The 15,437-nt window shown below is 44.8% G+C and overlaps 1 protein-coding gene across 4 annotated transcripts in view; it reads left to right on the forward strand.

Moving 5' to 3' along the window:
* Positions 1-4,224, forward strand: part of GDAP2 (ganglioside induced differentiation associated protein 2) — a 48,290-nt gene extending 44,066 nt beyond the window's left edge. For 3 of the 4 annotated variants that reach the window (XM_050921368.1, XM_050921385.1, XM_050921373.1), the window contains 2 exons: positions 1,480-1,623; positions 3,492-4,224. In XM_050921368.1, the coding sequence (XP_050777325.1) occupies positions 1,480-1,623; positions 3,492-3,539 (192 nt within the window). In that variant the 3' untranslated portion in view covers positions 3,540-4,224. Of the gene's footprint in view, positions 1-1,479; positions 1,624-3,491 lie in introns of those variants that run through there. The other variant, XR_007769058.1, reaches the window with a different exon arrangement.
* The last annotated feature ends 11,213 nt before the right edge of the window (positions 4,225-15,437 follow it).

The following is a 15,437-nucleotide window of genomic DNA, read 5'->3' on the forward strand; positions in this document are numbered from 1 at the left end:
ACCTTTACATACAAAATCTCTCTTTATTTTTAATCCACCATTCTGTCAGAATTTTTCCTTTCCGTAAATTGCAGCAGCAATATACGAACTCTCTCTCGTGCCAGCACCTATATGTTTCTGTTGACATGCTGGATGCCAGTGCAGTAAATGAAAAGTAAACTGTGCTATAGTTCAACAAACAATTTGAAAGGAAAACCATTTTCAGGCTTCTCTCACTCCTCCCCCTCATCTCCTCCTCCCCACACACACCCCCACACATCTGAAAACAGCCAGGGCCTGCAATAAGTTTGTTTGCATTAACACCTTCCAACTCTCCTTAGAAGTTGCTCTCTAAATGCAAAGCTTTCAGTTGCTCCCAAATTTGTTCTATTCAGTGTGCCTTCACATCATTTCCCCTGTTAACTGCAGATAACAAACTGCATTTGCCCCATTGGTAACCCTGACTTATATATTCTGAAGATAGTTACTATGTGGGTTTTGTAGTCTAGAGGGAATTATGCTTTATATTCAATCCATAGCTAAGCAAGTGGAATGGCTGACATATTGCAAGGTGAGGGACGAAATAGCCCCTGGACTAAAAGTTTGAGATGGGGAATTTTTTACCACTTAAAAATTACCATATTCAGTAGTGTACATACACACAGATCTGTCTCCTCCAGTCAACAGGGACTGGACTTACTGTATGTGTTGGAAGACTAGGATGTGCTGTGGTGTCCGAGTGGGAAGATTGGTTGCAGCCAGTTTTACATTGTGCTCTAAAAATGTGGTTTGAGATCATCCTCTTCCCCTCCCAGAAATCATTTCAATATATGTAGACCAGTTGCCCACACTAATAGGCATTAACAAAACAACACCTGGCTGGTAATTCCTTATCTGATTTACATGGGGAGGACAAAGCTGAGGTAGCTGCTCTACATTGTGTCCTGTTACAAAAAGATCTGAAGGAGATTCAAGGTTAAGACCTAAAATTAAGACTTGCGGGTTTTGGGCAGCAGATGTGGGTCTGATGCCATCTGAGCAGATGTAGTGTATAGGAAAGAGGGAAACAAATACCCAGAACAGAGAGGATGTATCTATCAGTGAGACAACTGAAGGTCACTTTTTTTCTAAATTGCTGTAGGGAAACTGGTGCTAACAGGCATTAAAACCAAGGCAAGGAAAGAGATTGATCTGAGTAATCTGGAAGTGCAGAGTTTTGGAAATAGCAGAATGGGAAGGAGTAAATAGACACCAATTTCGTGCAGCAATACTGGGTGTAAAATTAAGAAAAATGTGAGTCTGGAGTTTGAAGCACTACTCTGTAGTGCAAGTAACAGCTTGCTAGACTAGCAATTGAGATGGAGTATTCTTTATTGTTGTGTGCTCACAGTTTCAATGCTGAAGCTTGGTTGGTTTATATGAGTACAGAATAATATGTTGAACTTGAAGTCTCAGAAATGGCATCAGTTTAATTCTTTTTTTTTTTCTTTCTATGTTTAGGTCTCAACGTGGTTTTTCACAACCTTTACCATCTCAGGGCTAAAGGACAAAATCCACTATGTGGAAAACCTTCAGCAATTGTTCACAGCCATACCCCCAGAACAGATTGACTTCCCCCCTTTTGTCCTTGAATATGATGCCAGGGTAAGTGGCTTCAGGTGATAAGCATCTGTTTATGCTCTCAAGTGCAGTTGTTGAATATCTTACTGCTTTGTGAAGCAGACTGGAACAAGTCATCTTCACCCTCTTAAAAGGAACTCTACATGGTTTGCTGGGGAGACTAACAGCTCTTTTTTTTAACTTCATAGAAACAATCATTGTCCCATATTAGTCTTTTCTACGTCAATCTCTGAGGAGAGGGTTTGGCCCAGAAACAACCCTTAATTCCAGTAGAGGCTTCTCTTATATTTTGTGTGTGAATTAGGGACACCACTCTTCGCCTAGCCAAGGACCACACCAAGTTTTTATTAAATGAAGACAATTGTAGCCAACGTAATCAGTAACCTAGATGGAGATGCAGCATGCAGTACTGCACATTGATCTGAGCAGCCTCGATTGCGGACCTGTAGTCCTCATGGGCCCACACCTCCATAATGAAGATTAGGGTCATTATGGTCTGCTTTTCTTGGGGAAGGAAGAGCAGTGTCTTTGATGAAGCAGATTGTGTCCATTAACTTGAATGCAGAAGCATGGCTCATCTGTCTCTTCTTGAATCCTGGGTGCCCTACAGATGCAGAACTTAGAAGTATTCACCTCTTATTCTCTCTGCTTGCTTCTCTCCCTCATCTTGCTTCTCTCCTGACAGCCTCACTAAGCTTTCAGTTTTCCATGGCTTATCCAGCAGTTATATGGTGCTATTAACAGTTATCTGTAACATTCTAAAACCTGACACACAGAGGATTGTTGCTGTCTGCCATCCCATGCTGTTGGAGCTGCTTTGTGACTTGTATTGTTTCATGGCCTTCAAACTTTGTTTCCTTTTCCCAGCCCCAAATTAACACACACACCAGGGTGGGCAAACTACAGCCCATGGGCTGGATCCGGCCTGCGACCCGTTTTAGGCTGGTCCACAAGCCACATCACACAGCTCAGCCTCGCTCCAGCCGGGGCACTGGGTCGGGGGCCAGACCACACGGCTCGGCCCCTCTCCAGCTCCTATGCGCTCCAATGGGAGCTGCAGGGGTGGTGGCTGCAGATGGGGCAGTGTGCAGAGCTGCCTGTCCGTGCCTCCGCATAGGTGCCGGAGCAGGGACATGCCACTGCTTCCAGGAGCCACTTGAGATAAGCATTGCTCAGAGCCTGCACCCCTGGAGCTTCTCCCCACCCCCTTGCCCCAGCCCTGATCCCCCTCCCGCCCTCCAAACCCCTCGGTCCCAGTCCAGAGAACCCTCCTATACTCCAAACGCCTCATCCTCAGCCCACCCCAGAGCCCACACCCCAGCCCCAATTTTGTGAGCATTCATGGCCCGACATACAACTTCTATTCCCCGAAGTGGCCCTCGGGCCAAAAAGTTTACCCACCCCTGCCATATACACATTAGGGAAAGGGAATGGAGAGGAGGAACAGCTCTTGGCTGTCTTAGTCCTTTCTTGTTCCTGGATTTCTCCCCCAAAGTGCAGGACAAATGTGACTCAGCGACATTCTGACCCAAATTTGCCCTCACTTCAAATACAGAGGAACAGACACTGCATGTGTCTGCAGCAGTGTGCCATCTTGAGCTGACCTACTGGCCACATTATACGCTGGCATTTTCAGTCTCAGCAGGCCATGGCTTTGGTTTTAGGCTAAAGCAGCTGTGATCTGCTGTGTTCAAATCAGGAGCAAGCAGCTTTCAGGCTCCCAGCAAGTTGCCAATGTCTTTCTCAGCGGGGTGAAGTTTGGATGCTACTGTACTTGGATATGAGAGGTGGTCAAGAATGTTTTGTTTAATTATGCCTCCTTTTCATCCATCAGTTGCATGCACTTGAGAGTTGGAGACACATTTAGTTAACTTCTCATTCCTTTATCACAGGAAAATGGGCCTTACTATTCTTCTTATCCCTCGTCCCCTGACCTGTGATCTACAGCCCTGCAATACTGCTGGTTTCCCATGGATCCGATGACCTGATGCCTGCCAATCCCATTTGCATTTGTCCATGTACAGAATTCAGAGAAAGGGTTTTGCCCCCAACTCTCTGGTATTTTTTTACTGATAAGATATTTTCAAGCACACAAGCAATTGGAGAACTTTATGCCACTGTGAACTGTACTACTATTTCAGATCTATTTATCCAAAGGAAAAGTTGATTTCAGGATCACTTGGTGGATTTTATTTTCTTCTTCTTTTGGAAGGTATTGAGTTTTATGCCTGAATTGACTTTTTTGCTCTCCCGGAAAACCATCAGAGATACTTTAATCATGTTTTTACTTAATATTGCCTGGTTCCAGCTCCATTTATAATACCCTGTTTTACGAACGATATACAGTACCAGCCTGACACTGTTGCTCATCTTATGGTCTATGCTTCAGTTCCAATTATTTTCGCCTTCTGTTAGTGCTTCTAGTGATGACCCTGCAAACGTAGCTGGAATCAGGAATATCGCAACCATGGAGTGAGGAAAGCACTGCGCCAAACGAACTCTGTGGCAGTGTTTAATACCATAAATGCTATAGTCCTTGTCTGTTTTCCCTGGAAGATGTGATGCCATTGCTCTCCCATTAAGAATAAAATTGAAAAATATGTCTGCATCTCTCCTGTAATTCTAGGTATTTGTGGTCTCTCATCTTTCAAACAGACAGATGCATAAATGTTGTAAATGAATGCCATCTGCTTGACATTGCAGCCAGCACCCTAATTACTCTTGTGTGTATTAAAAGATTCAGTGATGCAACTTCTGTTTTCTTGAAAATAATCAGGCTCTGGGAAAAGACTCTACTCTCCCTCTCATAGTGTAACAGGGACACTATCAACTAGCTCTAAGAGCTCTGGCAAGTAAAGCTTTAAACGATGACTTCCCAGGAGTGTAAGATTGGAGGTCCAGCATAGTGCACACAATCCATGAAACACTTACAAAAGTGGGGGGAGATGCTATCTCATTAAATACATCTGCGATGGCAACTTCCAGTCACTGCACACCATGACAGAGTCCCTACCGGACATAGTTTGTGCACAAAAATTTGTTTTGGGAGACTGTGGGGTTCTCTATTCCCTTTTAAGTAGCTTCCTTGCACCAGTGAATAGAGAAAAGAAACCTAACTGTTTGTTTCCAGGCAAAAACCATTTTGTATATTAAAAACAGATTCCTCTTCCTGTGTTTTTGGACCCTCTGTCCTTTCAAGAAAACACAGGAATTTTGGGGGACTTTGATCATCTGGTGAAATGTATGGGAAGGTTAGCAATTTATACTGCATTCTAAAATTCCTCTGCACATTGTTTAGATATGAAACTGTCACTGAGCTAATGCAAGAGGTAGACCGCAGTCACCCTTACTGTTAGAGATGGTAGATGAAGTAGCTAGGGCTGTGATAGTTATGATCAATTTTGACACGTCTCTTTTGGACCCTTTAGTCTGTGTTGCTGCACATCACGATTTACTTTACAATGTTCAGTTTGTCACTTCTGCAAACTAGGATCACAGCCTTCAAGTTCCTCCAGTGGTACCTTCTACTTGTGCCTCAGAGATGGGCTTCCAAAGTGGGGCGGGGGGGAGATCTTAGGCTGTTCTTCCCTGTCCCCCCAAAATTCACCACCAGACACAGAAAACTTTAGACTGTGAGATGGATATTTCACATATGTAGCAATATGTGAAAAATGGGATTTTTATAGTGGTACCTACTTGGGAACATTCATGCCTTGCTTAGAATCAGAATGAGCTCTGTAATAATATATAGCACTTAGATGGTGCTTTACAAACATTAAGGCCTGGTTCCACAAAGGGACTTAAGCATCGCTGAGCATTGTGGAACCTTGCTTTTAGGTTCCTAGAAACTGACAGGAACAACCCTACAGTCGATAAAGTCTGAGTTAGGTGCCTATGCTTCAGTACAATGAATGAGAGGAGATAGACATATCACAATGTGACCTACAGAAGCCAGCAAGCTGGGCAAGTTGCTATATAAATTAGCCAATGGGAGATGCTGACAACAGGGCTGTGTGCTAAGTTCCGTCCCCTCTTGGAAACTGGCACCTAAGTCCAGGCTTCAGGGAGGCACTTGTCTCTACTTAACAATCCATGAATGGAAGCTGCTGCTTGCTGTCAGGCAGCTTAAGCACCTAATTCATTTATTGTGGGGATGAGTTAGGTGCCTGCCTCACTTCACACAAATCAGCCAGAGGAGGAGATAGAAGTGGTGGTGGTGGTGCCTCCCTTTATAACTTCTAGTCCAATGGTGGTTATTGAATTATTTATCCACTGTGGAGCAGAGTCAATAGGAGAGACTGAGGGAGCACTACATTGGAATATCCCATAGCTTAGTGCAGTGGTCCCCAACCTTTTTTTGACTGGCGGCTGCCAGACAATGAGCCATGGAGAACCGTGGCGGCGTATGAGCATCAGCCGAAATTCTGCCGGCAAGCAGCAACGTCAATAGGCATTGCCGCCGAAATGCCACCAACAAGCTGCATCATCCAGCTGCGTCACTGCCAAAATATCGCTGAAAATCGGCGGCATTTCGGCGGTGACACCTCTGGATGACACGGCTTGTTGGCAGCATTTCGGCGGATGCTCGTCCGCCAGACAGTACACGAGCGCACTTAGACGCCCCAGCACTGCGTTGGGGACCTCTGACTTAGTGGTTAGAGCATGAACCTGAGAGGGAAGATTCGAACAGGAGTCTCCCTTCTCCTCTAGCAGAGGTGGGAATTGAACCTGGGTCTCCCATATCCATGTGAAGCTTCTAACCAGTAAACTAAAAGTTACAAGATGGGCTTCTGCTAATGCCACCACCAGATTTTGAATGGGACCTAATTCAGTGGGCAGCCTTTGAGTACGCCTACCAGATCAGGCCCCACCTGTGACTCAGATTGCTGAAATCCTGTCTTCCCCTGGTTTATGAATTGTTCTGGGGCTTAGGCCGGAGATAGGTGACCAGACACCTGTCTTTTTTGCCCTCCTCTACAGCATGGGTCACTTGCAGGTTTAAACTAATGTAAATGGTGAATTCTGTGTAACTTGAAGTCTTTAAATCATAATTTGGCTTCAGTAATTCAGCTAGAGGTTATGGGTCTATTGCAGGATTGCTGGGTGAGGTTCTGTGGCCTCAATGTGGCGGTCAGAGTAGATGATCATGATGGTCCCTTCTGGCATTAGAATCTATGAATCTGAGGCAGCAGTGCACATGCCCAAAGGCAAAAACTTAAGCCTGATCTATATTTAAAATGTAGGTCAAAATGGCATAACCCTAAGTGCCACAGCTAACCTAGCCCCCATTGTAGATGCAGCTAGGTCGAGGGAAGAGGGCTTCTTGGGGCAACAGAAAAACCCTTCCATTGTTGTTTATACAATGAGGTTATGCTAGTATAGCTGTGGTGCTATAGCTATGCCACTCTAGTCCCTTTAATGTAGACATGACCTTAGGCGTTTGTGGAACTTACTTAGGCACCTACAGTATTTGGCAGGAGTTTTGTGGATCACAGTGAAGCCAAAACTGGGACTTTGGGCACCTAAACTGGTGACTTAAATGCCTAAATGTGGGGTTTATGCACCTAAGTATCTTTGGGGCTCTGGGCCTAAGTACTTACTTCTCATACATGCATATGCCCATTGAGGTAGGTAAATGCTGTTATCCCTGATTAGCAAATGAGAATCTGCTGCAAGACGTGAAATCATTTAGGCAGACATAGCAAAGTCAAGATCAGAATTAGGAGTTCCCAGGTCTCCTCTTGATGCAAGGACTTTGCCTTACCTTCAGGGGTGAAAGTAATAATAATATTCTTACCGGTACGGGGGCTGGATCTTCCCCCCTGAAGGGGCGGGGCCTTGGGCAGAAGGGGCATGGCTGGAGGGGTCAGCCTCCGCCAGCCAGCCCATCGGTGCTGTTTGGCTTCTGCCGCCCAGGACTCCAGCAGCAATTTAAAAGGGCCTGGGGCTCTGTCAGCAGCCGGGAGCTCCGGGACCTTTTAAATTGCCGGTCCCCGGGGCAGCTGCCCTTTTGCCTCCCCTGTCGGCAGCCCTGCTGGTAGGGTCCCTACCAGCAGGGCTGCCGACAGGGTGAGGGAAGGGGCAGCAACCTTAAAGCGCAGCCACGGCAAAGGATCTTCCTTAAAGCGCTGCCATGGCAGCGCTTTAACGTTGCTGCCCTTTCCCCTCCTCACATTGGCGGCCCTGCTGGCATGGACCCTACTGGCAGGGTTGCCAAGAGGGAGGCAAAACGGGCAGGACGTTAAAACTTTAACATGGGCTGCGTACGGGCTGGTACGGGCTTCATACCAGCCCATACGAGCTCACTTTCACCCCTGCTTGCCTTCCACTTGTAGAGGTGTAAGTATACTGCTGGGGCTCAGTGAAAGAGTATGCTGTTGATGCTGCATTGAGTCTTTTCCCTTGCTGTGTCCCTTTGGCTCATAAGCTGTGTTTATATTATCCTCAGCATTTCAATACATGTCAGTCACTGATGAAGATGTTCATTAACTGGGGATTGTTGGCAGCACTTAATATGCAATTTCTGATTGGTATTTCAGTAATACTGAGTGTGCCTCAGGGCCTCTGTTTTTCCTGTGGCAAAACTGCTAAAATCCAGAAATTCTAGTGCAACAAAATTCTGGGAGTTAAGAAATGTCTTGCTGCCTGAGATACCATTCCATTACAGCCCACTGAGCTATGCTTTTTTTATTCGCTTTTCAATGATTGTGAAAATCCGCAGTACTCTGATACACCACAGCCACTATTGCCTGTATGCGCCCCATTCTTAGCCCCAGCTGTTTTACAGCTGCCCTCACACAGCAGTTGTTTATAACCAACAGTGAATTTTCAGCATCTCTAATAATTTGTGTATTTTTCCACCCCAGTTAACCATCTGCTGTTTTTCACACCCATATCTCTATCAGGAAGGCTGTAACTCATCTCTGCTTAATAGCAGATTTAAGGTAATTCATTCGCATAGCGTTGTGAAAACAGAGCTTTTTTCTGCTTCAGCAACTTAAAAACTTTTCCAATCCTCTTGGCTCACAGATGACTTGGAAAGGCAAGGTGGGTGAGATAATATGTTTTATTGGACCATCTTCTGCTTGGAGTCGTGCAGTCCTGAGTACTGTTCTGAAGGCTGTATCTGCATGTTTCTCTATAATTCTAGTTCAGTAATCTAAAAAATGACCTGGCTCCACTGAACTCAAATATGCCCCCACAGCATTTGCTAACCAGAAAGGAGATCTTGGTAATATGCAACTCTTTGTGAATTTGTCCCTTGAAATACTTCATTTAAAAAAAAAATTGAGTCCTACAACCTTGTGTACTCCAGGTCAAGTGGGATCTAAATTGCACAGCACGAACACTGCACTCTACCATGGCAGGTTAAATATTGTGGCATTTTCAGATACTTCTTTTAAAATGGAGATTTATTTTATTGAATTAAACATGCTAATGAATAATCCAATCAGTAAAGTAGTTAGTGTTTGATATTAAATCTACTTTTCCACTTCCCTCAAGTTTTAAATTTTCAATGCACGCACACTTTTGTACTAAAGAAATACCTTAATTGTAGATGTTGTCTGGGACTGGAGTGGGAGCTAGGGTAAACTGGGCAGGGGGCAGATAATTTTTGACACTTAGGAAGGTGGGGGAGGCATCTGAGGATTATAGGATAAGCATATTAGTTGGACGTTTCTGCTTCAAATTATCAGCAATGAAGTAGTTTTGGAGTCAATGCCCTATTGAAGTCAATGAGACAATTCATACTTCATTAACTGCTTGCTTCATGCCTTCTGCAGATGCATGGCGTGGCTACATGGGGAAATTTACTGGCATAATTATACCCCTATAATTATACTGGTATAACTCCCTATATAACTCTAGCAGTATAGTTTCCCTATGTAGACCAGCCCTTAGGAGACAGCATTGTGGCAGTTACACCTGAAGCATATCTGTAAGGCTTTTATCACAAACAAGTGCTGCAAACTGAATTATTTTAAATGAAACCTCAGATTTTGGAGCACAATTCTGTAGCAAGGAGTGGATTCTGCAGTCACAAAATCGCAGAGTACATGGTGATCTGCTCATAAATGCTTATCAGCCATTGTCTACACGTTTATTTACCCGTTTAGATTTCCCATCCTAACTGGGTAGATACTATTTCCTTGATGATTATATCTTAAGAACTCAGTGCTCTGTTCTCAGAAGGAAACTCCTAATATATAAGAACATAAGAATGGTCATAATGGATCAGACCAATGGTCCATCTAGCTCAATATCCTGACAGTGGCCAGTATCAGATGCTTCAGGTGGAATGAACAGAACAGGGCAATTATTGAGTGAGCCACACCCTGTTATCTAGTCCCAGTTTCTGGCAGTCTAGTTTAGGGACACTAAGCATGGGGTTGAGTCCCTGACCATCTTGGCTAATAGCAATTGATGGACCTATCCGCCATGAACTTACCTAGTTCTTTATTAACCCAAGTATACTTTTGGCCTTCTCAACATCACCTGTCAATGAGTTCCACAGGTTGACTGTGTTGTGTGAATCCTTATGTTTGTTTTAAAGCTGCCACCTATTAATTTCATTGGGTGACCCCTCGTTCTTGTGTTATGTGAAGGGGTAGACAGCATTTCCCTTATTCTCTTTTCCACAACATTCGTGATTTTATAGACCTCTCTCATATCCCTCCATAATTGTCTGTTTTCTAAGCTGGAGTCCCAGTCTTTTTAATCTCTCCTCATATGGAAGCTGTTCTCTACCACTAATCATTTTTTGTTACCCTTCTCTGTACCTTTTCCAGTTCTAATATATCTTTTTTAAGGTGGGAAAACTAGAACTGCACACAGTATTCAAGATGTGGGCATACCATGGATTTATGTAGTGGCATTATGAGATTTTCTTTCTTAATGGTTCCTAACATTCTGTTAACTTTTTTGATTGCCGCTGCACTCTGAGCAGATGTTTTCTGAGAACTAGCCACAGTGAACTATCCAAGATGTCCTCTTTGAGTGGTAATAACTAATTTAGAATCCATTATTTTTGTAAGCATGTTTTTCAATGTACGTTACTTTGTACTTACCAAGATTGAATTTAATCTGCCATTTTGTTTCCCAGTCACCCAGTTTTGTGAGAGCCCTTTGCAACTCTTCAGATATGTCTTCACTACCCTCTGGATTGGTGGGTAGCAGTCGATTTTTTTTTTTTATCGCGTCTAGTCTACATGTGATAAATCGACCCGAGCTCTCTCCCGTCGACTCCTGTACTCCAGCACTGCGAGAGGTGCAAGCAGAGTCGACAGGGAGTGACAGCAGTCAACTCAGTCGACTCACCACGGTGAAGACACCACGGTAGGTCGATCTAAGTTTGTCGACTTCAGCTACGTTATTCACGTAGCGAAGTTGTGTAACTTAGATCGGGCCGACCCAGCCCTCTCTTCTCCCCCCTCCCCCCCGCTCCCCCCGTGTAGACCAGGGCTTAGTTAAGTCCAAAGCTGACTGCAATCTTGAGTCATTTTGTATTATCTGCAAACTTTGCCACCTCACTGTTTACCTTTTGTAGATCATTTGTTTATGTTGAATAGCACTGGTCCCAGTACAGATTCTTGGGGACCCCACTATTAATTACTCTCCATTGTGGAAACTGACTTTTATTCCCACCCTTTTTTTCCCTATCTTTTAACCACTTACTGATCCATGAGAGGAAGCTTCCCTCTTATCCCATGACTGTTTACTTTGCTTAGGAGCCTTTGGCTATCACTGTTATTTCACTGGAAGGCCATATCTAGGTAAGAGGGCCATTCTAGTAGATCCGTACGGCACACTGTATGATACTTCTCATGCTTCGATCAGAAGATTGTTTTTAATTTCCACTCCCAGATGTGGCCTGTATTCCAGTCATGACACCTTAATTAGGAAGGTTGTTAGGGGAGCAGAAGTTCTCCTGTCACTGTTCAGAAAGATTAGGTGTCCTGGACTATATTGTGTTTCTTATTCAAAGCAATTTGAAGGCCTTTTGCTGCATGGCAATTGCTGAATATAGAACCTCTATTTCACTTCTCTCTGCAGTCCCTGTATTGCCAGGATCTAACTGGATACTTTCAGATGCAGTAGATACCAGAAGATGCTGGACAGAAACAAAATGTTCTTCTATACAGTAGAATTTGGGCATTTTAATACAGATTTGTCATTTAAACTAAATTCTCAGACTTTTGGTGTTCTCCATATTCGTCTCCATTTAATATCTAGTATAGAGCACCTAACCTTTCTGGCATCTGCTTCTCTTTATCATCAGCCTAAATCTTTGGTGGTAGCCTGTTTCCCTTGCCTTATCTTCATAAATTAGGGCTTAGCTCTGGTGTGTGACTGAGCACTAAAGTGTCTGCAACGTTGCAAATGTCACACAAGGGATTAGCACCCAACTGCTGAGGCCAGGCACTCTACATGAAATTAATTTGGATGGCTCTGCTGTGACACAAGCTGAGGTCAACTGGTCCACTTTGCTGATCTAGAAGATGAGAGAATGGCGAGTTATTACCTTTCCCTGTTCTCCTCGGCATTCAGTCATGAATGTCACTGGAGAGAGACAGGTCTTGATTTGGAGTTCACTTATATCATTTTAACTCCATTAAGTACCATGCACCTACTCCTGATTCCCAGGGGTGTCAGTGATATCAGAATCAGGCCCTGTGACTTGTTAACAGGAAAGTATTATAGCACTAACCCTTAAGAAACTGGTTTGTTCCTAGGAAAAAGAACATGAGGGAACTATTTTCCCTAAGTGAGAGGAAGGTGGGGAGATGCTGGAGGAAGAAGGGTTTCCAGCAGTGATGAAGTGAGATGGGATGCTTGCCCAGTGTGAATCCTGCTGCTACTAGGCACCCTCACTAGTCTCTGGCCTACACTTCCAGCGTGACGGATGCTCAGCCTTTTTTTTTTGGGTCTGCCATGAAAGCTTCTGTGGGGAATCAATAATGTGGAGGCAATCAGTGCGGTTCTGGTGTGCTAAAGCATGCAAGAGGCTTGGAGGGGAGCAGCATACTTGTCAGATGAGACCTTTGGAAAAGGAGTGATTATGGGGTGTGTGGAGCTGTGCTGTTGAGTCAGGGCGGAAGTGGCAGGAGAATTAGGAGTTGAGGGGGAGGGGCAGGAAGGTAAGGACACTTTAAACATAGGTGGACTATCAATTCCACATCCTGATACTTATCTAATGCTGGTAAGTATCAGGATGTGGAATTGTCTTCAAGTGGGGAGCTCTGTCACCTGGGAAACTTAAAAAGGGTCTCTGTGGGGAACAATCTTGCATCAGTCTTCAGGTGATAGGGCTCCTCTTCCTTCTGTTAGAGGTGGGAAGGGTTAATCCAGTGCACTACAACTCATAGAAAACACTGTGAACCCAGGCCCTCCACTACCCAAAGTCCAGTTACCGTGAGCACCAGGTGGATTCCTGATAAAAGAAACTCAGCTACTCAAAATGTAAAGTTGATATGAAAATCCTTAAATGATAAACCATCCACAACATGTGAAACTGCTGAAAATGCCAAGATTCCTAATCCAGTGAAGACATGGCTACAGCGGGGTGCCTCAGCTGGAAGAACATAGTGTACAAAAAGGAGAGGAAGGAGATTGTATCAGATGATACACAGTTGACTGCCATATGAACATATGTTTTTAATGTGCTAATCAGATCCCATTTGAAGCCTTTCTCAGCTGGGCGTCCTTTGAAAATCAGATTCCTCATTCCAAGGGGACAGGACTGGTTGCAATTATGCTGCAGTTAGTACAGGAAGGTTATTAGTTTTGCTGCTGTCAAACTTCAGACACTTCACCAAAACACTGGGGAAAAAAGAGTAAGAGTCTCCTTTCCGTAGAGAGGTCAATGGTGGCTTCCAGGCATAGGTTATCTGCTGCAAGATCTCACCATCTGCTTTAGCATGGGTGCTCACTTCCTCTGCCATGAGGTGTGCGTGGTCTATCTCTCCTGGTGTGGTGCTTGCATGCCCCTGCACGCTATTTGGGGTGCTGTTTATTCACTCCTCTTATCTGGAGAAAGCTCAAATGCCCACCCCATCATTGACAATGAGAACCACCAAGAACAGCAAATACAGGCTCCTGGTGGCAGATCCATCCCAGTAATTGAGAAGGCTGATGCAGCTGGAACTGTTTTAAGAACAAGTGGCTGTGTGGTCAGCCAGCCATCAAGAGGATAAGTATTAGCCTGATCTTAAGTTGATCTGTCTACATTCTGAGATTTGAGACATGTGCAAGAGAGCCACAAAGGACTAGTGGCTGTAACGCAACTCTACCACTTCAGGCTGGATCTGTGCCCTAGAAATGAACCAGGATAAGTATGAAAGTGCAGTATGTCCACTTTAGCCAGGCTGGTCTTGGTGCAGTTTTGCTGTGCATCCACACTGGCACCATATTACACAACCACAGTTACACTGCCTGCTGGGTACTTCAGCAGTTTCCAGCACAACAACCTGAAGCAGTGCATTATGGAGAGATTTTGAAATGCATTTGATAGCCAAAGGGAAGTTTGGGAGAAGAGCTCAAACTCTCATGAGCCTATGACAAGTTTGTGTGATTCCCAGGCACTGGCACTATTTCCTAAGCCTTTCCTCTAAGCAGAGTCAAGCTGACCACTTCATCTTGCTGTTTGCTCAGCAAGCAAGGAAAAGTGGTTTCAAGGTAGCTTTGGTGAGGTGATGAAAACTGTTCCAACAGTAACACAGCAGAATCAGAGATCAAGTGAAACCAGCAATCAATGGGTTTACTGTTGCAATTGCTATGGGAGGTGAGGGGCTGTTCTGCCTAGGGAGTGGAGAGAAGGAGGGGATAGGAGACCATCCTTCAGGATGGTTGCTAGATGAAGCATTGCTTTTGAGTCCAGGTTTCGACCACAAACTGGTCAGAGCAAGTCCAAGCTGCCTCAGTGATCTCTGAGGACCAGCTCCAAGTGAGCTTCTAGGTGGGGGCAGGGAAATACGCATTGCCCCAGAATGGGATGGCCAAACTGCAGCACTGACTCTGTTCAAGCATTGTAGACATAACTCCTGAACTCAGCTACAGTGAATTGGTATCTCTGCTAGATTTCATTTCAGGCATTTGCTGATTGGTTGGCAGCAGGGCACATTCTTACATATAGACCTGGTGCGTTAAGACGTGGGGAACCAAAACATAGTAAGATGCCTAGCTTCTTTAGGGTAGATGTGGCCCCTGAGATCTGGCTTCTGTACTCTGCACTGCCATAAGTGTCCTCTGTGATCTCTGGCATGCAGGACCGGCTCCAGGGGTTTTGCCGCCCCAAGCAGCCCAAAAAAAAAAAAAAGCAGTGATCACGATCTGCGGCAATTCAGCTGGAGGTCCTTAACTCCAAGTGGGAGTGAGGGACCCGCCACCGAATACCTGGACCTGCCGCCCCTCTCCAGAGTGGCCGCCCCAAGCACTTGCTTGCTAAGCTGGTGCCTGGAGCCAGCCCTGCTGGCATGAGATTTCCGCTTTGATTCTCAGTTATCCTATCTATGCAGTTAGTTAATGACATGTCTCTCATCTGTAGGATGAGGAATGGAGTTGCTCGCTGAATGATGTTGAATGCAGAATTCTATCAAGGCTCTTCATTGGAACAGGTGATCCAAACCTAAAACCTGTCTATGCTTCACTTAGGCAAGGAACTGTTGGGGGCAGAAATATAGGAAGGAGGAATTTATTCCAGATTTTGATGTGCCTCTTTGCCTTTGAAAGGGAGCTGTGCTGCTTTGGAGGTCAGCAATGACAATTTCTCCCTTTAGTGAGCTCAAGAATGAGTGTGCATACACAGTGTCTGCTCTATTGTCTGCTGCTTCTAGTACAGG

This window comes from Gopherus flavomarginatus, chromosome 1 (genome assembly GCF_025201925.1).
Source record: "Gopherus flavomarginatus isolate rGopFla2 chromosome 1, rGopFla2.mat.asm, whole genome shotgun sequence".
Lineage (NCBI taxonomy): Eukaryota > Metazoa > Chordata > Testudines > Testudinidae > Gopherus > Gopherus flavomarginatus.